The sequence below is a fragment of the Protobothrops mucrosquamatus genome, unplaced genomic scaffold (assembly GCF_001527695.2).
Source record: "Protobothrops mucrosquamatus isolate PMUCROS unplaced genomic scaffold, P.Mucros_1.0 scaffold5, whole genome shotgun sequence".
Taxonomy (NCBI): domain Eukaryota; kingdom Metazoa; phylum Chordata; class Lepidosauria; order Squamata; family Viperidae; genus Protobothrops; species Protobothrops mucrosquamatus.
In genome coordinates this window covers 4,782,518-4,805,656 of record NW_015386392.1, presented here as the reverse complement: position 1 = coordinate 4,805,656, position 23,139 = coordinate 4,782,518, and the positions used below count along the sequence as shown (strand labels likewise).

General features: G+C 44.6%; 1 protein-coding gene across 1 annotated transcript in view; it reads left to right on the top strand.

The window, feature by feature from the left end:
• Window positions 1-23,139, top strand: part of OXSR1 (oxidative stress responsive kinase 1) — an 80,542-nt gene that overhangs the window by 34,629 nt on the left and 22,774 nt on the right. Inside the window, exons 5-6 of the mRNA XM_015832546.1 lie at window positions 12,110-12,165; window positions 20,247-20,356. Coding sequence (XP_015688032.1) covers window positions 12,110-12,165; window positions 20,247-20,356 — 166 coding nt within the window. The remainder of the gene's footprint in view (window positions 1-12,109; window positions 12,166-20,246; window positions 20,357-23,139) is intronic.

The following is a 23,139-nucleotide window of genomic DNA, read 5'->3' as shown; positions in this document are numbered from 1 at the left end:
TGACTTCTGCCAGTAAGGGAACAGGAACTCAGGCAAGATTGACACCTGCCAGACAAAGAGCCTTTTGTTAATCTCTGGTTGCAAAAATATCAGGAAGGATCTGGTGGTAACCTTTTCTCACTAACACGTTGTATGAAAAGGACACACAATTTCTTGAGGTTGCAGTATCCTCCATCGGATGCATTTCAGATTGGCTGCCAGTTGTGGGATTCACGACTGACTTGTCAGGAAGCAAGTGGTCCCTTTTCATCGAATGCCAGTCTCTTTATGATTAGCAAGGGTGAACCTTAAGTCTGGCAAGCTTAAGAAAGAATGAGGTTTAAAACTGTGCCTTGCAGCAGCCTCTCTCAGTCTGAAAACTACATGGTTTGGGTTGCCAGGGAGGCTGGAAAATCTTGGAGCTGTGAACTTTATTGGAAAAAAGGAAAACGATTCTTTAAGGCAGGAGACCGTGTACCGTTTCAGACAAATGGTTGCCCAATCTCTTCTCAAGAACTTCCGTTGTTGGAGCGCCCATAGTTTCTGGAGGCAAGTCGTTCCATTGATTAATTGTTCTCACTGTCAGGAAATTTCTTTTTAGTTCTAGGTTGGTTCTCGCCTTTGTTAACTTCCAATCATTGCTGCTTTTCCTGCGTTCCCCCCCCCTTCACACACATTTGGAGAATACCTTGACTCCCTCTTTTTTGTGGCAGCTCCTATAATCAGGGGTGTCTAATTTCATTGAGGGCCGCATCAGCATTGCAGTTGCCCTGGGGGGGTGTGTGGCCAGGGTGGGTGCGGCCTACTGGGTAGGTGTGGATGGAGTGGGTGTGGTCTACTGAGTCGGCGTGGTCAGCTCTGCATTCGCGTCAAGGGTGCCTGTGGGGGCCTGGGCAGGAGTGGGACAGATCTGAGGGTCTCTGGCAGAAGGGGGTGGGACCGGGGCAAGCGCCAAGGCATGGTCCATTTCTTCATTCCTCACAGAGGGTGACACCTCCCCAGCATGCACCCAGGGGGCGGGGCCAACACAGCAGGGGCCGGTTCCTCGCTGTTTCCGGACGGCCTTGTGGAGCTAAGACTGAATGCGTTTCAGCATAGATGGCCATCACAAAATTGTACATTGGCTGCCGGCCGGCCTGGGCCGGGGCCAAGGCAGCGGGGGCCGTTCCCTCACTGTTTCCAGGATGGCTTCACGGGCCACATGAAACCACTTCGCGGGCCGCATCTGGCCCCCGGGCCTTGTGTTTGACATGTCTGCCTTAGATATTGGAACACTGCTATCATGTCGCCCGTAATCTTTTCATTGAAGTAGACATAACAGAGTCACAGAAATATCTGAAAAATACGGCTTGAAGCTTAACACCTCAAAAACCAAGATCATGGTCATCAGCAAACAACCCGTTAATTTACTACCAATAAATTCGGAAGGAATACCATTAGAAAAAGTGGAAAGGATCACCCACCTCGGTTCTAATTTACATGGAAGCTGGGACATGGCCACTGAAGTAAAGACAAGGACAGAGAAAGCTCAAACAGCGTTCTTCAAAATGAAAAAGGTCTTCTGCAGTCATGACATAAGCCTAAGATTGAAAATCAGGCTTGTCGGATGCTATATTTTTTTCTACCCTGCTCTATGAAGTAGACCAGTGGTGGCGAACCTATGGCACTGGTGCCAGAGGCGGCACTCAGAGTCCTCTCTGTGGGCACGCGCCCCATTGCCCCAGTCCTAGGCCTTCAGCTGAGTTTTATAAAACCTTTTCGCTTTAGGCCTCTGCTGCTGTCTGCAAAAAAAAAAAAAAAAGGTTCAATCAGTCAATTTCAACTTCTCGCGGGGAAAAAAAAGATCTTGCAAAGTTGGAATTGATTGATTGAACTTTTTAGTCCCACCCAGTCTGCCGTTACCACCACAGCCATGTCCACCCAATTGGCCACACCCACCCAATTGGCCACACCCACCCAGCACCCGACGATGCATAAGTGGGTTTTGAGTTGCAGTTTGGGCACTCGGTCTCTAAAAGGTTCGCCATCACTGAAGTAGAGAGTTGGTCTCTGACAGAAGGCCACCTGAAAAGACTAGCAGCATTTGAAATGTGAATTTACAGGCAGCTGTTACATATAAGCTAGGTTGACAAGATCAGAAAAGCCAAGGGAAATAATCTAAACAATTAAAAAACGAAAGTTAGAATATTTCGGACATGTGATGCGACATCCAGAAAAATACGGCATACTCCATTTAATCCTCCAGGGAACGATTGAAGGCAAACTAGGTCCAGGCAGAAGAAGAACATCTAGCTTCAAAATCTAAGGGACTGGTTTGGACAAAACTCAGCAGCACCTTTTCGTGGGGCTGCTGATAAAAACAGAATCGCCAACGTGATCGCCAACGTCTGATAATGGATATGGCACAAGAACAAGAAGACATAATGCAATTTTTGCAACCGTTCTTCATATGTTTTAGCCTCCAGTTCCCTAATCATCTTTGTTGCTCTTCTCTACACACTTTTTAAAGTCTCAATATCTTTTTTATATGGTGGTGACCAAAACATGATACAACATTTCAAGTATGTTCTTATCAAGGCATTATAGAGTGGAGCCTTGGTGGGGCAGTGGTTAGAAGGCATTATTGCACACTTACTCACTGCTCACTGCCAGCAGTTTGATCCTGATGGGGCTCAAGGTTGACTCAGCCTTCCATCTTTCCGAGATCGGTAAAAGGAGGACCCAGATTGTTGGGGAGGGCCAAGATGCTGACTCTGTAAACCACTTAGAGAAGGCTTTAAAGCACTCTGTTCTGCATGTGAGGCACTGTAAAGCACTGTGAACCATAAGTCTAAGTGCTGTTGCTACCGACACCATGTGATCTTGATTCTATCCCTCTGTTAATGCAGCCTTGGACTGCATTGGCTTTTTTGGCAGCTGCAGCACACGGCTGGCTCATATTTAGGTGATAGTCCACTAGGACTTCAAGATCCCTCTCACTACTATTGAGCCAAGCACCACCTATGCTATATCTGTGTATTTGGGCTTTTTTTTTCCTTTCCTAAATGTAGAACCTTACTTTTTTCACTCTTGAATTTCATTTTGTTAGATAGCGCCCAGTGTTCAAGTCTGTCCAGATCCTCCTGTATCTTAAGCCTGTTGGCTATTCCTGCCAGCTTGGTGTCGTCTGCAAATTTGATGAGTTCCCCATCTATCCCCTCATCCAAATCGTTGATGAAGATGTTGAAGAGCACTGGGCCCAGAACAGAGCCTTGGGGCACCCCACTACACACTTCCCTCCATGTAGATGTGGTTCCATTAAAGACTGCACTTTGAGTGTGGTTGGTCAATCAGTTGGTTTTTGTTCACTTTTTAGCTTTTTGATTGTCTCTTTTAAATAGTATGTAAATGTTATTTATCTGTATGTGCCTGTTAAGGGCTGATTTGTTTGACTGACAGCATCCAGAAATTCAGTAGCATTTTTGGACTTAGCTTGGTCTAAGATGCTCACGGTTTCCCAATTGAAACTATCATAAAATCTATCCAAGTTTTTTTTTTAGATGTTTTTTCTAGATTTGTTGTTGTTTACAAGTCTAGGAATAGAATCTGTTTCTTCTAAGATTGAAACTAGTATTTCTTGGGTCTTGAGATGTTGACAAGATGGATCACAGATGTTTTTTGTTGCCTTGCCATAAGATTGTTAACAACAATTGCCTTGCCATTGTTGTTAACTGTTGTGTGTTATTCATTACCTGCTATGTGGTATTTGTCTTTTTCTGCTCGTCTTCCATCAGCAGATTATTAACTTACTTTCTTCCTCACTTGCTTTGGGGATCATACAAGGAGAAATCCAGGATGAATAAAATGTGCCAAGAGAAGATTAAGACATCAGAACTCTCTTGCTACTGATTCAAGACCACAACATGCTGGAACTGAATTGAAACCTGATATTGATTGACAGCACTGCTGTTGCCAAAACGTGAAATCTAAAATTGGCACAGTTAAAGTGCTTAATGTGATTGTGAGGTTTAGAGCAGCGGTTCTCAACCTATGGGTCGCGACCCCATTTGGGGTCGATCGACCATTTCACGGGGGTCGCCAAGCAAGGCTGTCCGCCATTTTTTTTGTCCGCCATTTTTTTCCCCTTTTCTGGCGGGTGCCTTACCTCCCTTGGGCTGGGCCAGCTGGTGGTCGGCCTGCTCCGTCTCTGCCGATTGCCAGCTACGCCTCGGCCGGCGCAGGGGGCGGAACCACGCATACACGGCGCTCCCGGACAGGGAAAGTCCTCGACTTACGACCGGTTGGGTAGTCCTCGACTTACGACCGGTTTAGTCCTCGACTTACGACCGGTTTAGTCCTCGACTTACAACTGGTTTAGTCCTCGACTTACGACCGGTTGGGGGTCGCGGCATTAAAAAGGTTGAGAACCACTGGTTTAGAGGAACAAGGGATCACTTCTTTCCAAACTGTGATCCTATATGAATAGGTTTCCCTTTCTTCTTCATCTCAGCTCCGAATTCCCTCTTTTCTTCTTTAGAGTTGAACATCTCTCTGAAATTGAGCCCTTGTAATAAAGTAACAGAATAATGGAATAACAGAGTTGGAAGGGACCTTGGAGGTCTTCTAGTCCAACCCCCGGCTCAGGCAGGAAACCCTATACCATTTCAGACAAGTGGTTGTCTTGTTTCTTGAAAACCTCCACTGTTGGAGCACTCACAGCTTCTGGAGGCAGGTTGTTCCACTGATTAATTGTTCTCACTGTTAGAAAATTTCTCCTTAATTCTATGTTGGATTTCTCTTTGATAATCTATCATCCATTGCTTCTTGTCCTTCCATCCGGTGCTTTAAAGAATAGGCCGACTCCCTCTTTTTGTGGCAGCCCCTCAAATATTGGAAGACTGCTATCATGTCACCCCTAGTTCTTCTTTTCATTAAACTAGGCATAACACAATTCTTGCAACCATTCTTCATATGTTTTAGCCTTCAGCCCTCCAATCATCTTGGTTGCTCTTTTCTGCATTATCAACGTCTTTTTTAAATTGTGGCGACCAAACTGGATACAGTATTCCAAGTGTGGTTTTATCAAGGCATGATAAAGTGGTATTAATACTTCATCTGATCTTGATTCGATCCCTCTGTTAATGCAGTACTGTATTGGCTTTTTTGGCAGCTGCAGCACACGGCTGGCTCACATTTAAGTGATTGTCCACTAGGACTCTAACATCCCTCCTGCAGTTACCACTATTGAGCCAGGTATCATCTTTTCTATACCTCTGGATTTGGTTTTTCTTGCCTAAATGTAGAATCTTATTTTTCTCTACACTGAATTTCATTTTGTTAGATAAGGCCCAAGTCTATATCTTGAGCCTATCTTCTTTGTTGTTGTTGTTAATTGCGAAGTCGTGTTCGACCCATCGCGACCCCATGGACAACGTTCCTCCAGGTCTTCCTGTCCTCTACCATCTTCTGGAGTCCATTTAAGTTCACGCCTGCTGCTTCAGTGACTCCATCCAGCCACCTCATTCTCTGTCGTCCGTTTCTTCTATTGCCCTCACTGGACACAGCTTGGTCAGAACGGAACAAGTCGCACTGGCTAACTCGATGGGACAACGTGGGGCACCACAAACTCCTCGCCTTCCCAGACTGCTAGCAGCCAAGCACATGTGTGCGCACACCCACCCACTGCATTCCAGGTTTGGGGATTTTTATTCACAGAAGAAGGAGAGGGCCTTCTCCCCAAGCCCAGGCATGATTGGCAATTTGCTAGCTCAGATGTGGATACAAGTTTTCAAGCTTGGAATATATGTGTGTGTCTGTATAACACGGTAAAGAGATGTTCTTTTCCCAATCTCACACTGTCCAGTGCATAAGTCTATGTACTTCCCTGTCTCACAACTCAAATACATACATCCTTTAATTTTCAGACACATCTTTTTCACATAAGCTCCTTAAAAAACCCTCAATGTATACTGTAATTAGCAGGAAAAATAAATCTAGCACTCCTGAATTCTTTCCCCAAGGGGGAAAGGAAAGTTCACAGCCTGCAAGTTGCTAGCAAAGCCGTCAAACAACATAGTTATTGCTGCTAAAGGCAAGAATAAATAACGAATCAATTTTGCACCTCTCTCCTGTGACTACATCCTCTTACTTCCAGAATGTGGCCTGGGATTGCACAAGGGGCTAGGTTAAAATCCAGTTGAGTACAGTAGTTTGCAGCCAGGTGTTCAGTACAGACCTTGCCAATGTGATTTTAATAGCCCAGGAAGGGATAGGAAAACCTGAGGAAAACTTTGCAATCAATAAACTACAACTAAGGAGAAACTTCTTAACAGTGAGAACAATTAACCAGTGGAATGGCTTGCCTTCAGAAGTTGTGGGTGCTTCATCACTGGAGGTTTTTAAGAAAAGACTGGACAGCCATTTGTCTGGAATGGTATAGAGCAGATGTCAAACACAAGGCCCGGGGGCCGGATGCGACCTGCGAAGTGATTTCATGTGGCCCGCGAAGCCATCCTGGAAACAGTGAGGGAACGGCCCCCACTGCCTTGGCCCTGGCCCAGGCCAGCCGGGGGCCAATGTACAATTTTGTGGTGGCCATCTTGGCACTTGCCCCAGTGGACCATGCCTTGGCACTTGCCCCGGTCCCACCCCTTCTGCCAGAGACCCTCAGATCTGTCCCACTCCTGCCCAGGCCCCCCATAGGCACCCTTGAAGCGAATGATGTAGAGCTGGCCACGCCCACCCAGTAGGCCACGCCCACCCCATCCACGCCCACCCAGTAGGCTGCACCCACCCTGGCCACACCCACCCAGCCCCCTGAGGGCAACCGCAATGCTGATGCGGCCCTCAGTGAAATTGAGTTTGACACCCCTGGTATAGAGCCTCCTGCTCAAGCAGAGGGTTGGCCTAGATGATCTTAAAGATCCCTTCCAACTCTGTGATTCTATGATCTGTGTTGCCTAAAGACTTTTAGGGCTCCTGTCCAACACTTCACCCATCTTCTCTCTTTCTGGATGAACCGTTTTCCCGATGCAGCAGGGTACCAAAAGCAGCCCTGTGGCTCCCTGTTTTTGTAAGAGGGCCATTTTTGGTTCTTACATCTCTAGTTTTCTGAGTACGCCAGGAAATGACATCCTTATTATAATGGCTAATGCTTACTTAGAAGAGAAGGAAAAGGGTGCATTTGGAGACAGCACTAGGGTTGGCTCAAATGGTGCTCATATAATTTTGATACCTGTGTGTGAGAGATGTGATTTCGTGGGGTTACTCCAGTGTAAAAGAACCGTTCCGCTGGATGGAAGTAAAGCTTCTTTGTTGCAGAGGCCGTAAGGATTATGATGATGGCATAACTTTCCATTGGAGGAAGTGCCTAGGGTCATGGGTGGGAGGGGAAGGAAATAAAAACCAGTCATAAGTCACTTTTTTCAATGCTGTTCTAACTTTGAACAGTCACTAAATGAGCTGTTATAAGTTGAGGATTTTCTGCCCTTGGAGTATACCAGAAAACTGCCAGGGCAAACTATGAAAACATGTAGCAAACCCGACACACACTAGCATTGATGACGTTACCTAGCTGGGTCATGAAACATCTGCAAGAAAACAATCAAGCTCAGAGAGCACCAAGGACCCCCACAGTTCAGCCCTGAGCTACAAATATTTTCTTCCTTTGATCCTTATACCACCTTTGAAAAATTGGTCCTCAAACACTCTCCTCTCATTAATTTTCAAGAGAATCTTGAATGTGTAGTAATTTAATACAGGTAGTCCTTGGGTTACAACCATTTGTTTAGCGACTGTTCAAAGTAACAGTGCCATTGAAAAAAGTGACCTCTGACCAACTGTTGCAGCATCCATCCCCAGGATCACCTGATCAGAATTGGGTGTTCGGCAACCAGCATGCATTTACGTCGGTTGCAACGTCCCAGCGTCCTCTGGGGTCATGTGATTGCCCTTGGTGGCCTTCACAGCCTGGTTAATGCCTTCCCCTGCAGTGTAAAGCTAGTCTCCAGTTTCGGCCACAACTGAGGCAAAAATGTATGTTGCTAAGTGAGATATTTGTTAAGTGAGTTCTGCCCCATTTTACAACTTTTCTGGCCACATGTGTTAAGTGAATCACTGCAGTTGTTAAATTAGTAACACCGTTGTCAAGCGAATCTGGCTTCCCCATTGACTTTGCTTTGCCAGAAGAACACAAAAGGTGATCACGTGACTTCCAGACATTACAACCATCATAAATATGAGCCAGTTGTCAAGCATCCGAATATAAATCACATGACCATGAGGGGCCACAACAGTCATAAGTGTGAGAAACAGTCATAAGTCACTTTTTTTCAGTGCGGTTGTAATGTTGAACGGTCACTAAATGATCTGTTGTAAATCAAGGATGACCTGTATAGCTCATACTGAGAACACCAGGGATTAAGTGAAGATCACTCTTTTCAATATAAGTCAATATGGCTGCCATAAGGGGCATTCATGGAAGCTTAAGTCAAACTTTCTTTGGGAAAAGCTCAATTCCTGGTAACTTCATTGATATACCACCATACTTTTCTTAGAAATGATTTGCCAAGAAATGGTTGGCATCTGCCTCCTTCCCATTCTAGCCTACAACCCTCAGATATCCTGGTGGTCTCCCATCCCTTAATCACCAGATCTGACTTCTTTAATGTTTCTTAGTTGGATTATTGCCAGCTTCGTGTAATTAGTTAATGTAATTTCATTGGCGACAGTATAAAAATGATTGGCCGTTCTCTTCTTCCAGGGTGTTCATTTGATTTCTAAAACTTCCTAACAGTAAGAACAATTAATCAGTGGAACAACTTGCCTCTGGAATTTGTGGGTGCTTCATCACTGGAAATTTTTAAGAATTTTTTTAAAAAAAAAATTGTCTGAAATGGTATAGGATCTCCTGCATGAGCAGGGGGTTGGACTAGAAGACCTCCAAGGTACCTTCCAGCTCTATTCTGATTGATTGATTGATTTCCTAGTAGTCTTTTATCCAAGTATTAACCAGGTTTAATCCTGCTTAATTAAAAATTAGCCAAGGTCAGCTAGGTCCTGCCATTAGTTGAGGTCCAAGGAAGCTGAATGCTGAGGTTAGCAGTCCTCTTTCACACCTCTGTTCTAGTAACGTTGGGAAACATCAGTTGTATCATTAAATCTGCAGACAAAAATCCAGATTTTTTTTTAAAGCTTAAAAACAGGTACTGCCTCTAGTACAGGTAGTCCTCAACTTATGACCACAATTGAGTCTGAAGTTTCCGTTGCTAGGAGTTGAATGAGTTTTGCCCCTTTTTACAACCTTTTCTTGCCACAGTTATCACTGTAGTTCTGTAGATAGTAACAGGATTGTTAGAGGAGTCCCAGGATACCGCAACTGTCATAAATATGAGTCGGTGGCCAACTGTCTGAATTCTGATCACATGATGACAAGGATGCTGCAATGGTCGTAAGTATGAAAAGTGGTCAAAGGTCACTTTTTCAGTGCCGTTGTAACTTTGAATGGTCACTAAATGAATGGTTGTAAGTTGAGGACTACTTGTACCGTACAGGGTTTTTTTCAACAATGCAGCTCCCAAAATTCAACTCCTAGCATGCTGACTAGGGAATTCTGGGAGTTGAAGTCCACATTTCTTAAAGTTGCAGAGGTTGGGAAACACTGATCTAGTATGTCAAACCCGAAGGAAACCAGACATCCTGGTAAAATGGAGCTCCCTGCCAGAGCCTTACTGAGGAGGAAGATTCTGTCAAAGGTCCTCAAGAGGGCCAGGAAAACAAGAGGGAATGGAACGAAATAGAAATAATAGAAATAGAAGAGACCTTGGAGGTCTTCTAGTCCAGCCCCCGGCTCAAGCAGGAGAACCTATAGGTCCTATTCCATCTCAGACAAGTGACTGTCCAGTCTCTATTTAAAAACCTCCAGTGATGAAGCACCAACAACTCCTGGAGGCAAGCTGTTCCACTGGTTAATTGTCCTCCCTGGTAGGTTTCTCCTTAAAGGAGTCCCATACCTCCCCAGTGTAGTGACAAAAACAGAAATGTTCTCTCGTTTGACAAATCCTCTAATCCAGACATGTCAAACACAAGACCCAGGGGCCGGATGCGGCCCGCGAAGTGGTTTCATGTGGCCCGCAAAGCCATCCTGGAAACAGTGAGGGAATGGCCCCCGCTGCCTTGGCCCTGGCCCAGGCCGGCCGGGAGGGAGCCAATGTACACTTTTGTGGTGGCCATCTATGCTGAAATGCATTCAGTCTTAGCTCCATAAGCCCCCCCACCCCCCCACATGGCCTGAGAGGAACAGTGAGGCTCCTCCAGTGGACCATGCCTTGGCACTTGCCCCGGTCCCACCCCCTTCTGCCAGAGACCCTCAGATCTGTCCCACTCCTGCCCAGGCCCCCACAGGCACCCTTGACCCGAATGATGTAGAGCTGGCCACGCCCACCCAGTAGGCCACACCCACCCCATCCATGCCCAACCAGTNAGAGGAACAGTGAGGCTCCTCCAGTGGACCATGCCTTGGCACTTGCCCCGGTCCCACCCCCTTCTGCCAGAGACCCTCAGATCTGTCCCACTCCTGCCCAGGCCCCCACAGGCACCCTTGACCCGAATGATGTAGAGCTGGCCACGCCCACCCAGTAGGCCACACCCACCCCATCCATGCCCACCCAGTAGGCCGCACCCACCCTGGCCACACCCACCCGGCCCCCTGAGGGCAACCACAATGCTAATGCGGCCCTCAATGAAATTGAGTTTGACACCCCTGCCCTAATCTTTACCAGAAGAGGAGATACATTCAGTGACCCATTAGTTATGTGTGTGTTTATGTCTGTTTCCTAATAGCCCTTTGCTATATAGGTAGTCCTTGACTTACAACAGTGTGTTTAGTAACCGTTCATTATGGCCATTTTTCACACTTATGACCGTTGCAGCATCCCTGTGGTCACGTGATTTAGATTTGGATGTTTGACAAGTGGTTCACATTTATGACGGTGGCAGCGTCCCAGGGTCAGGTGATCCCCTTTTGCGACCTTCTGACAAGCAAAGTCAGTGGGTCAGCCAGATTCACTTAACAACAACAGTGTTACTGATTCGACAACTGAAGTGTTTCGCTTGGCAAATGTGGCAAGACAAGACGTAAAACGAGGCAAAACTCACTTAATAAATTTCTCGCTTAGCAACATAAATTTTGGGCTCAATCGTGGTCATACATTGAGGGTGATCTCTGGCTTGTTTTAAAGATTGACCCCTCCAGCTTGCATTTGCAACTGCAGTAGCAAATTTAGTTGTTAAGACAACTGACCCGTTCATCCATCGAACTCTGGACCATGGTGCAACTCGGGGTTTTCAAGCGTAGCCTTTCCCAAGACATTTTTCTGTCAAAGGCTGGGATGTTATTTAATGCCTAGAGGACATTATGCTTGGATCCTTGTTTTGGCAGCAGCTGGACAAGTCCTAAGAGTTTTTCCAAGATGTAGAAACCTCCATTTGGCAGCAGGCTCGGGTCAAGAATCATCTTCAGAGACAACTCATTTGCCACAAATCCATTCTTTTTTGTCGGCTTGGACTCACTGTGGAACCCAAACTTTCCATTGCTAAGTAAGACAGTTGTTAAGTGACTTTAGTCCCATTTTACTCGCCACAATTGTGAAGTGAATGCAAGTTAGCAACCCAGTTGTTAAGTGAATCCGGCTTCCCCATTGACTTTTCTTGTCAGAAGGTTGCAAAAGATGGTCACATGACCCAGGGATACGGCAACGGTCATAAATATGACTTTTTTTCAATGCCGTTGTGACTTCAAACGGTCACTGAACAAATGGTGTAAGTTGAGGACTACTCAACTTACACCCACTTACAAAACACCCACATTTTGACGCTGCAATGGTCATAAATGCATAGAGCAGTCATAAGTTCTTTTTTTAGTGCTGACTTTGATTTAAGAACGCATTGCTTTTGATTGACATGATGGGAAGGAAACACAGAATCTGCATCTCATACTCATGGCTATATTTTCTCCCTCTCTCCCTCCCTCTCTCTCTCTCTCCCCCTCCCTCCCTCCCTCCCTCTTTCTTTCTTTCTTTCTTTCTTTCTTTCTTTCTTTCTTTCTTTCTTTCTTTCTTTCTTTCTTTCTTTCTTTCTTTCTTTCTTTCCCTAGGGATGTGAAAGCTGGCAATATCCTACTGGGAGAAGATGGGTCAGTCCAGATTGCCGGTGAGTATCTACCAAATCTTTGGAAGGAGCCCAAACAAAAGCAGAGCTCTGGATTGTCTGACTTAAGTTGACACGTGTCTCCTTTCCCAATTTGGGGGGAGGGAAGAGAATTTACCAGAGTTGGGCGGCATGAAAGGATTTTCCATGTAAAAATTCCCAACCGCTCAATCTAAATTCAGCGGTGGTTATTTTGAGACTGTGCTTTATTAGCAGGACATCACCTAGAGAAACATATTTGCCGTAGCCCTTTTGTCTTTTCTCCTTTTTCTACACCCCATTTGTGCCTCAATTTCCTTTTGGTGAATTTGGAATAGGTTGAGGGATTTTGTGCATTCGTGTTTTCTTCGGTTGGTGTGGAGGACTGCACTGCACTCCTTAGCTTCTGCTATACTAATTTACAGGCCACACACAACTCTTTATTTCTATAGAGGCCCGTAATTCCTGGCTTTCCACTCTTGCTCTCTGTCATTTAAACCGGCGGTCCCCAACCCCCAGACCGTGGCCCACTACCGGGCCATGACTTATTCGCAGCTAAGCCATGTAAGCGGTGGGCCAGTGCACATAAGTGCATGCAGCTTGACTCGTGTGAGCAGTGGGCCGATGTGCCCATGCATGCGCACGCAGCTCAACTTGCAGTCCAGCTGTGTGTGCATTTGCGTGCGGGCCGTCCCACCGCTCACTTGAGACGAACTGCACGCATATGTGCACTGGCCTGCTATGCCCCTCCTCCTCCCAGCCGGGGCGCCAAGCAGCAAAGGTTGGGGAATGCTGATTTAAACAAGGTTTGTTAGAGAAGGGAGCCCTGCTGTTGTTTGGCTGTGTGGATGTAGGATGCTTGAGCAAAATCCCAACTGAAATGGAAAACGGTTTGGATGGAGGGCGGTCTTCTGCAGAGTATGAGAAGTTCAGACTTTGCTTATCTTCTCCCTGGAAGAGAGGGGAAGGCAAACTATAGCGGAAAGAAAAAAGGGGGTCTGATGTTGGAATCCTGGATTCGAATCTTGCCTTTGCTAATGGCTCCAAGTGCTGTTGGATTGATATTCTTTCTATGCTCATGATTCTCTTAGTTAAGAGATTATTCCAACCAAAGAATGGAGATGTCTCAGTTTCTCATTTAAACTGGTTGGATTGGTTCAGGTTGAACCAGTTGGGTAAAGCTAAAGCCATTTTAAATAGCCCCAAGGTAGATGAGTAAGAATTTCGAACGCTATTAAGTGGTCAGTTGAAAGTCAAGGACTGCCTGCAGGAAAAATATAATTGCCTGTTGGACTTCTTCCTCTCCTCTGAACAAATGATACTATTTCCTGCCCAAGTAGAAGTACAAAATCTCATGTCACCTTAGAGTCATGTCCGAACCCAGCCATTGGGACTTGCAAATCGTGGCTTGCAATGTTCTGTTTTGTGTGACCTGGAGCCTCAACCATGTTAAGATGTGTGGACTTCAATTCCCAGAATTCAACTCCCAGCAACCTCTCTGCAGAATTCTGGGAGTTGAAGTCCACACATCTTAAGGTTCTGAGGTCAAGCAATTTGGACTTAGATCCTCGTGGCTTATTCAACAAACCATGGTTAAAACAGGCCTGTTGCCCTGTTGCATGTCTGAGTATTCCAAGGTAGGCCCATAAAAAAATAACAGGAAACAAGGTAGAATCCTGGTCTCCCTCAGGACATTCTGATCTCTGTTTCACAATCATTTTCCTGTTTGCTTGCACCTACTTGCTTGCTCGTATTTCAGATGGAAGTGCATTTTTTCCCCCAGATAAAAACTGGGAAGAATTTGTAAGATGACCAGTCTGGGTCAGTCTCTGAATTTCCTGGAAATCCATCCAGGACAGCATATTGGCAGATGTAAAAACAAGCTTGGGAAGAGAAATACAATACTCGCATTCCTTTCATATCTTGTGGTTTAGATTTCTCTCTTCCCATCAACAGGTGGAGCAGATTCGACAACAACTAAAGCAACACAAAAGCAAGGGTTTCAGAACAGTCAGAATATTGTTTTGTTTTGTTTTACTATATAATATATATATATTATTTTGTTTTATTATTTTATTCTTTTAATTTTATTCTTTTATTATTTTACAAATAACTCAAGGCAGTGAACATACCTAATCCTTCTTCTTCCTCCTGCTGTTTTCCCCACAACAACTCTATGGGTTGGGCTAAGAGAGAAGGACTGCACAAAGTCACCCAGCTGGCTTTCATGCCTAAGGCAGGACTAGAACTCACCATCTCCTGGTGAGTGGCCCAAAGTCACCCAGCTGACTTTCATGCCTAAGGTAGGACTAGAACTCACCGTCTCCTGTGGATTGTCTCAAAGTCACCCAACTGGCTTTCATGCTTAAGGCAAGACTAGAACTCACTGTCTTCTGGTGATTGGCCCAAACAGCCAATCTTTCCCCTTATAAATATGTGATCATATTTGAGGGCTTGGCAACTGACCCACATTCAACCCTGTCTGCAGAGTCTTGCAGTCACGTGGCTGCAATTTATAATTTTTTTTTGCTGTAAACTGACATTTACTTCCAGTTTCTGCAAAAAATCTTACATTGCCTAAAATGGGTTTGCTTAATGACTGACAGAAAGGAGCTAGTTAAATTGGGTGCTGTCATGTGACCTGCCTAACATTGGCGAAACTTATAAGCGTAAATCCAGGTTCCATTATGGTCGTAAGTCGAGGACCGTAAATGTTTTCTTGACCTTGGCAGCTTGGAAGAGATAGATGGATGGATGGATGGATGGATGGATGGATCAATGGATCGATCGATCGATGGATCGATGGACGGACGGACGGACAGTGAGCTGATCTTTGGCCAAAGGAAGTGCCAGTATTAACTGCAAAGATTGATTGTGGTTTGTGACCTTTATAGACTGAATTGCACAAGAGATACAATGCACCTATTGGTAAACTTGTTAGAAATCCATGGTTTTATTTTAAAATGTAATTTAATTATGTTCCAAGTCTTAAAAGATGGGTAAACTTGTTAAAGATCCCTGGTTTTGTTAAAAATGTGATTTAGCTGCATTCTCACCCTCAAAATACCCCAAGGTATTCTAAAAAGATTTACTGTCCTTCGCAATCACAGTCTCTCTTTAGGCTATGGAGAATGAGCAAAGGTTGACGGGAAGATATTTATCAATTTGGTGATATTTTCTTGCTTAAGATGAAAAAAAAGAAAAAGAAAAGAAGAAAACCCCAGAGGCTTAATTGATGAAATTCAGAGGTCACAAATCTCGGCCTGCATTTAGCAATTTTCAAGCATCCAGAATATGCTCTGCACAATGGTTCAAATTGCTAAACCCAATTCCTCTAATTCCATGATTGACCTTGCAAGAATTCAAGAAGCTGAAACCCTCACATCTGTTGTCGTCCCCAAAGATTGGGGAGGGTGTGCTAAGCTGTCCACCAACATGCCACAAGATAGCATCACCCTACGTGTGAAACTGCCAGATTTTCCCGTCAAAATCACCTTGTTGTTTTATTGCGCAAGGAAAGCGGAAACACAAACCTGCTTCTCTAGGAGCAAGGATGAGATTTGTAAAAACAAAAAAAAAGCCCTTCAGATAGTCCTTCACTTACAACCATTCATTTACCGGCCATTTGAAGTTACAACAGCACTGAAAAAAGTGACTTACAACCAGTCCTCACACTTACGACCATCACAATATCCCCACGTTCACATGATCCTAATTCAGGCACTTGGTAACCGGCATGTATTTACAATGATTGCAGCATCCTGGGTTCATGTGATCACCATTTGCAACTTTCCCAGCTGGTATCCAACAAGCAAAGTCAACATGGGAAGCCTGATTTGCTTAACAACCATGTGATTCCTTTAACAGCTATGATTTACTTAAGAGCTATGGCATAAAAAGTCCTTAAAATTGGGTATAATTCACTTAACAACCATCTTGCTTAGCAATGGAAAATTGTAGGTAACTTTTTTCAGTGACATTGTAACGTTGAATGGTCTCTAAAAGAATAGTTGTAAGTCAAGGACTGCCTGCACAGGTAGTCCTTCACTTACGACCACAATTGAGCCCCAAATTTCACTTGTTAATTGAGTTTTGCCCCATTTTATGACTTTTCTTGCCACCGTTGTTAAGTGAATCACTGCAGTTGATAAATTAGTACCCTGGTTGTTAAGTAAACCTGATTTCCCCATTGACTTTGCTGGTCAGAAGGTTGTAAAAAGTGATCTCATGATCCTGGGACATAGCAAAGGTCATAAATATGAACCAGTGGCCAAGCGTCTGAATTTTGATCATGTGACCGTGGGAGATGCTGCAAAGGTCGTAACTATGAAAAATGCTCATCATTTTTCAGTGCTGTTGTAACTTTGAACGGCCACTAAATGAACTGTTGTAAATCGAGAATGACCTGTATTCTAACATAGCTACATAATCTGTACTCTTGGTGACTGGTTTTATGTCCTTTTTCTCTCGACATTCGTGTTCTTTGGTGTAATGTGCACTGATGATTACGCAACTATGAGATAGTTGCAACTGAACAGGCATCTGATTCCATGAAAGAAATCACATGGCCTAGTGGGAGAAGATGCTGGGTCAGGAGTGGGGAGATCTGGGTTCGAGTTCCCCCTCAGCCTGAGAGGTTCCCAGGGGGAATTCTGAGTCCGGCACTTTCCTCCCCATTTATATTGCAGGGGGGGAAAGGGGGCAGAAGGAAGTATTACACAAGTAGTCCTTGACTTAACAATAGTTCATTTAATGACCGAAGTTATAATGGCACTGAGAAAAGCGACTTATCACCGTTTTTCACACCATTGCAGCACCCCCAGGGTCATAAGATCAAAATTCAGACGCTTGGCAACTGACTCATATTTATGACAGTCTCAGCGTCCCACGTATCACGTGATCCCCTTTTGCCACCTTCTGACAAGAAAAGTCAATGAGGAAGCCTGATTCACTTAACAACCGTGTTGCTAACTTAACTGCAGTGATTCACTTAACAAATCTGGCAAGAAACGTTGTAAAATGGGGCAAAGCTCACTTATCAACCATCTTGCTTAGCAGTAAAAATGTTGGGCTTGGTTGTGGTCATAAGTGAGGACTACCTAAAGCAGTGGTGGCGAACCTATGGTACGGGTGCCAGAGGCGGCACTCGGAGCCCTCTCTGTGGACACACGTGCTGTTGCCCCAGTCTTGCCTCCACCCACGATCTCCTCCTTACTAGCAGCCCCCCTGGAGGAGAGTCACTTCCAAGCGTGGCCCACATGGAGCAGCGCAGCCGAGGACATGGCAGCCAGGCAGCATGGACCACACTCTGCCCTCACGCCCCATGGTGCACAGTTGATACTGTGGGGTGCGGGCAGAGGGCGTGGCCACCATGGCGCTGCTGGGCTGCCTGGGCGATCTGTGGTGGGCCCTGGAGGCAGTAAGTGGCCCTGTGGGCAGGCGGGGCGGGAGACGGGATGGGGCCGGGGCAGGGGCGGGACCAGTTTTGGGCACTCGGTCTCTAAAGGTTCGCCATCACTGACCTAAAGGCATAGCCATGGGCTCCTGAACAAAGAGGCAGGATATAAATCTAGCCTATATAAATGTGGAAATTTACCTGACGTAAGGCAGAGAACCAGTGGTAAACTCCACAGCGGTGGCCTGAAAGTGTTAGTTGTGCTACAAAGTAATGGTAATTATAGTTAAAAACAACTGGGAAATGATGGGAATTGTGTTCAGACAAATCTGGAAAGTAGCAAAGCCAATCCAGAGGGTAATTTTCAATTCAGGCCCTCTTTCATGGCTGAAATAATTCTCTGACATTTCTCTAAATGCCGATATATATTTTTTTCGAAATCCCTCTGCAAATTCTTATGCCATTTATCTTCACAAGCATGTTCTTCATGTCAGCTGCCTCCTTATCGCTGCTATGCGGTGACAGACTGCCATGAACTGGGGAGGGGGAAGGAAGGGGGAATGCTTCGGGAAACGAAAGCAAGAGCTGTATCTCCTTGAGAAGCTGCCTCAAGGTCATCCAGCTGGGAAAGAGGGGGCCACATACCAACCTGTACTTGAACTGATCGTTAGGAATGGCTGGAAAAGATAACTAAAATACATATAGAATTTAGGCCAGAATTGTTTCTGCTAGGAATATTAGGAGCTAATTATGGGAAAGAGAACGAGTATTTAATATTACATATATTGACAGCTGCGAGAATAGCAATTGCCCAATACTGGAAAAATGAAGATATACCATCTGACGAGATTATAATTAGGAAAATTTTAGAATGTGGAGAAATGGATAGATTAACGTTAGAGATTAAAGAGAAAGAAGACTCAGTCTATTATAAAACATGGGAAAACTTTTTATCAATGGTTAGCAAAATGAGATAACGAAATTGAAATTTATTAAGATGATTTATTTTTTCTTTTGATTAATTGATATGCTTTATAATTTCTGTTATTCTTGTTGATTACAGTTACTGATTATTATATTAGCCCTAATGAATACTTGTATATGGACGATACCCTAAACCAGTGTTTCTCAACCTTGACAATTTTAAGGCATGTGGACTTCAACTCCCAGAATTCCACAGCCAGCAATGCTGGCTGTGGAATTCTGGGAGTTGAAGTCCACATGCCTTAAAATTGTCAAGGTTGAGAAACACTGCCCTAAACCCTTCCCTGAACCCTACCCCGAATCCCACTACCCATAATGATCCTTGTCCTTCCCTACCCTGAAAAAAACTTAATAAAATATTATTTTAAAAAAAGGAAAACATATTTTCTGAACCTGGTTGATTACACTGGGGTGGGCAATGGGAGACAGTTAAGGGAGAGAAAAGTAGAACTTAGGGATTTGGGCACGTGATTTTTAGTTCTGGTTTTGAACTATTGCAGTACATTTGATCTCTAATAAACTAAACCTTTCTCAACAAATGGAGCCAAGGATAATTTTTATTTAGAGGTTTAAGTTGTGACAGATCCGGCACTTCTTTTATCTTCTAAAAATCCATAAAGGAAAACTGAAGTTCAGTATAATCAGTGTGCTGTGGTAATTTCACGTAATAACTTAAACTGTACGCCTTGCATGTGTGGCAGATAACAGAGTTGACTTTTCCTTTTCGTTAGAACAATAACATCTTCATAATTTTGTACATAATCTGAGAAAATGTGACATTGTAGAAACCTTGTGACTGGATGCCTGGAGGACATGCATGACTCCCAACTAATTTCTCGTTCAGTCAGGGTGGAAATGAAGGACATGTAGACACTTGCACTAATTCTGCAAATTTTATGAAAGCTTTTGTAGTATAAGTAGTCCTCAACTTACAGCCACAATTGAGCCCATAGCTAAGCGAGATAGTTGTTAACTGAGTGCTGCCATGTTTCACGACCTTTTTTGCCACAGTTGTTAAGTGAATCACTGTAGTTATGTAGTTAGTAACAGGCGTTAAGTGAATCTGGCTTCCCCAGTGACTTTGCTTGTCAGAAGGTTACAAAAGGGGATCACATAACCCTGAGACACTGCAACTGTATTAATACCTGCCAGTTGCCATTGAATTTTGATCATGTGACCATGGAGATGTTGCAATGGTTGTAAGTATGAAAAAGGGGCATAAGTTTCAACAGTCATCTCCCTCTCCCTACAGTTAGGCTCCATTACGGTTGTAACTTGAAGACTGTTGTACTTGTTATTGGCTAGGCCTAGGTAGGAATAAGAAACTATACCCAGATCAACAGTCTTACATTTGGCCATTGCGTGCCTTCCAGCAAGCATTTCAATCTTTGCAATCACAAGGACATTTCTACATGTGGTATATGCTAACGGCCTTGATCTTGATGACTTGTACTATTTATTGTTTATTTTCTTAATTTTCATTTTTAGTTTCATGATTCCAAGTCACGGGTAGGGAATACGGCCCTTTTATAATTTGTGGACTTCAACACCCAGAGGAATTCTGGGAGCTGAAGTCCATAAGTCATATAGGGGCTTAGTTCCCCACCTCTGTTCTAAGTCATAGCTTTCGCTTTTTTAAACAAAAAACAAACAAACAAACCCCATGCCAATAGAGAATGCTTCTTTTTTAACCTCTTCTTTTTCTATTTTGTGTTTTGGTGTTCAGATTTCGGCGTAAGTGCTTTCTTAGCTACCGGTGGGGACATAACACGGAACAAAGTGAGGAAAACCTTTGTGGGCACCCCTTGCTGGATGGCCCCCGAAGTGATGGAGCAGGTAAGAATAAAGAGAATAGAATAGAACAGTGGTGGCGAACCTATGGCACGGGAGCCAGAGGTGGCACTCGGAGCCCTCTCTGTGGGCACACGTGCCATTGCCCCAGCCTCGCCTCCCCCACGACCCCCTCCTCACCAGCAGCCCCCCTGGAGGAGAGTCGCCCCCGAGCGTGGCCCACACGGAGCAGGGCAGCCAAGGGCATGGCAGCCACGCAGCGTAGACAAGACTCTGCCCTCATGCCCCATCCCGCACAGTTGATACTGCGGGGTGCGGGCAGAGGGCATGGCCGCCATGGTGCTGCTGGGCTGTCTGGGCAATCTGCGGTAGGCCCTGGAGGCGGTGAGTGGCCCTGCGGGCAGGTGGAGTGGGGGACGGGGTGGGGGTGGAGCAGGGGCAGGGGGTGGAGTGGGGGTGGGGCCAGTTTTGGGGCACTCGGTCTCTAAAAGGTTCGCCATCACTGGAATAGAATATCCTTTATTGGCCAAGTGTGATTGGACATACACACATACAAGGAATTTGTCTCTGGTGCATCAGCTCTGAATCACTGAAGTTGTTAAGTTAATAACAAAGTTGTTAAATGAATCTGGCTTCCCCCATTGATTTTGCTTATCAGAAGGTCACAAAAGGGGATCACTCGACCCCGGGGACACTGCAGCTGTCATAAGTACATGTCAGTTGCCAAGCGTTCTAATTTTGATCCCATGACCACAGAGATGCTGCAACGTTTGTCAGTGTGAAAACGTTCAAAAGTCACTTTTTTCAGAGCTGTTGTAACTTTGAACGGTCACTAAATGAATGATTCTAAATTGAGGACTCCCTGTAAAACTCTACAGAACATTTATCTGTTTAAGAAACAACTTTTACTTTATGAGAATGAGTTTCCTTTGGAAGAATTTTTTTACATTGTTCTAGGTCTGTTTCTTCCCAGTCTTCCAGCGATGGCTGAAACAATAACCTATTGACCATTGTAAAGGCCAGGGCAGGGGTGGGATTGAGATTGTGAAATTGCCTGAGAAGAAGGCCATTGTTTAGCCATTAACTGAGTGACCCCTGTGCACGTCACATCTTTCCCAGTTAACAAAGTTTTGCTTCAGTCGATGTAAATGCCTGTGGACACAAGAGGGAGCAGTTGGTATGCGCAGAGACAGAGGCAAGTTTAAAATGCAGGCTTAAAGACCCCCATTCAAATGACAATTCAGAATACTGTACAATTAGTCCTCAACTTACAACCACAATTGAGCCCAAAATTTATGTTGCTAAATTAGATAGTTGTTAAGTGAATTTTGCCCGATTTTACGACCTTTCTCGCCAGAGTTGTTAAGTGAATCACTGCAAGTTGTTGAGTTAGTAAATGAATCTGGGTTCCCCGTTGATTTTGCTTGTCACATGGTTGCAGAAAAAAATAAAGGGGAATCACATGACCCCAGGACACTGGAACTGCCATAAATATGAGTCAATTGGCCAGGGTCTGAATTTTGATGGAGTGAGTGACCATGGGGAGGCCGTAATGTGAAAAATGGCCCTAGGTCACTTTTTTCAGTGCCACTTGAACGGTCACTAAACAAACTGCTGTAAGTTGAGGACTACTTGTAGTCCAAAGTAAGAAAGGAGTTCTGATGGAGAAGGATGCATCTCGAGCTGAACAAAACTGCTCTTTACATTCAGGATGAAGAGCAGAGCCTTGCTAAAAACCAGATTGTACTAAGCCAAGGAACATTGAATGGATTCCGATTTCAAAAATGAGTTATCTTTTCTCATTTCTTCCAGGAGGAGATTGGGGCCTAGACCTGATTGCAGTACAGGCAGTCCTCAACTTATGACTGGTTGCTTAGTGACCATTCAAAGTTATGCTGGACCTCCACCCACTTATGACCTGATTCAGAAGTCCATCACCCCCCCCCCCAGTTTTCTGATTGCATTTTGGGTGCTCAGCAACTGGCCCACATTTATGCTGTTTGCAGCATTCTGCTGTCATGTGATTATGATTTGTGGCATTTTTGTTGAAACCTGGCATTTCCAATTTTCGGCCAAAACATCCCATAGCAAACAAAAAGTTTGCTTAACAACCACAGATGCATTTAACAACCATGGTGATTTTCTTAGTGGCCACTACAAAACAGGTTGTAAAGTCGACCCACTTTCTAACCATCATGGTCTTAAGCTAAGGACTATCTATAGAAAGTTTGTGCTCCAACTTTTCTCAACTGGATGTTTTCTGTATGTACAGGTAGTCCTCGACTTACAACAGTTCATTTAGTGACCGTTCGAAGTTACAACGGTACTGAAAAATGGCACTGATCATTTTTCACCCCTACGACCATTACAGCATCCCCACGGTCCTGTGATCAAAATTCAGATGCTTGGCAACTGACTCATGTTTATGACGGTTGCGGTGTCCCGGGGTCATGTGATCCTCTTTTGCGAACTTCTGACAAGCAAAGTCAATAGGGAAGCCGGATTCACTTCACGACCATGTTACTAACTTAACAACTACGGTGATTCATTTAATAACTGTGACAAAAAAAGGTCGTAAAATCAGGCAAAATTCATAACAACTGTCTTGTTTAGTAACAGAAATTTGAGACTCAGTTGTGGTCGTAAGTTGAGAACTACTTGTATTTGACCATAATTGTCATTGCCCTCAGCCACAGCCATAGTCATCCAACATCCAGGAGGGTTTGCAGAACCAATCACGGGCTGTAATTAATTGGCCGAGACTAAGAGAGCCATATTTCAGACAATCGTTCGTGATAGCTTGCTGCAAACTTGGATTTAGAACAAGA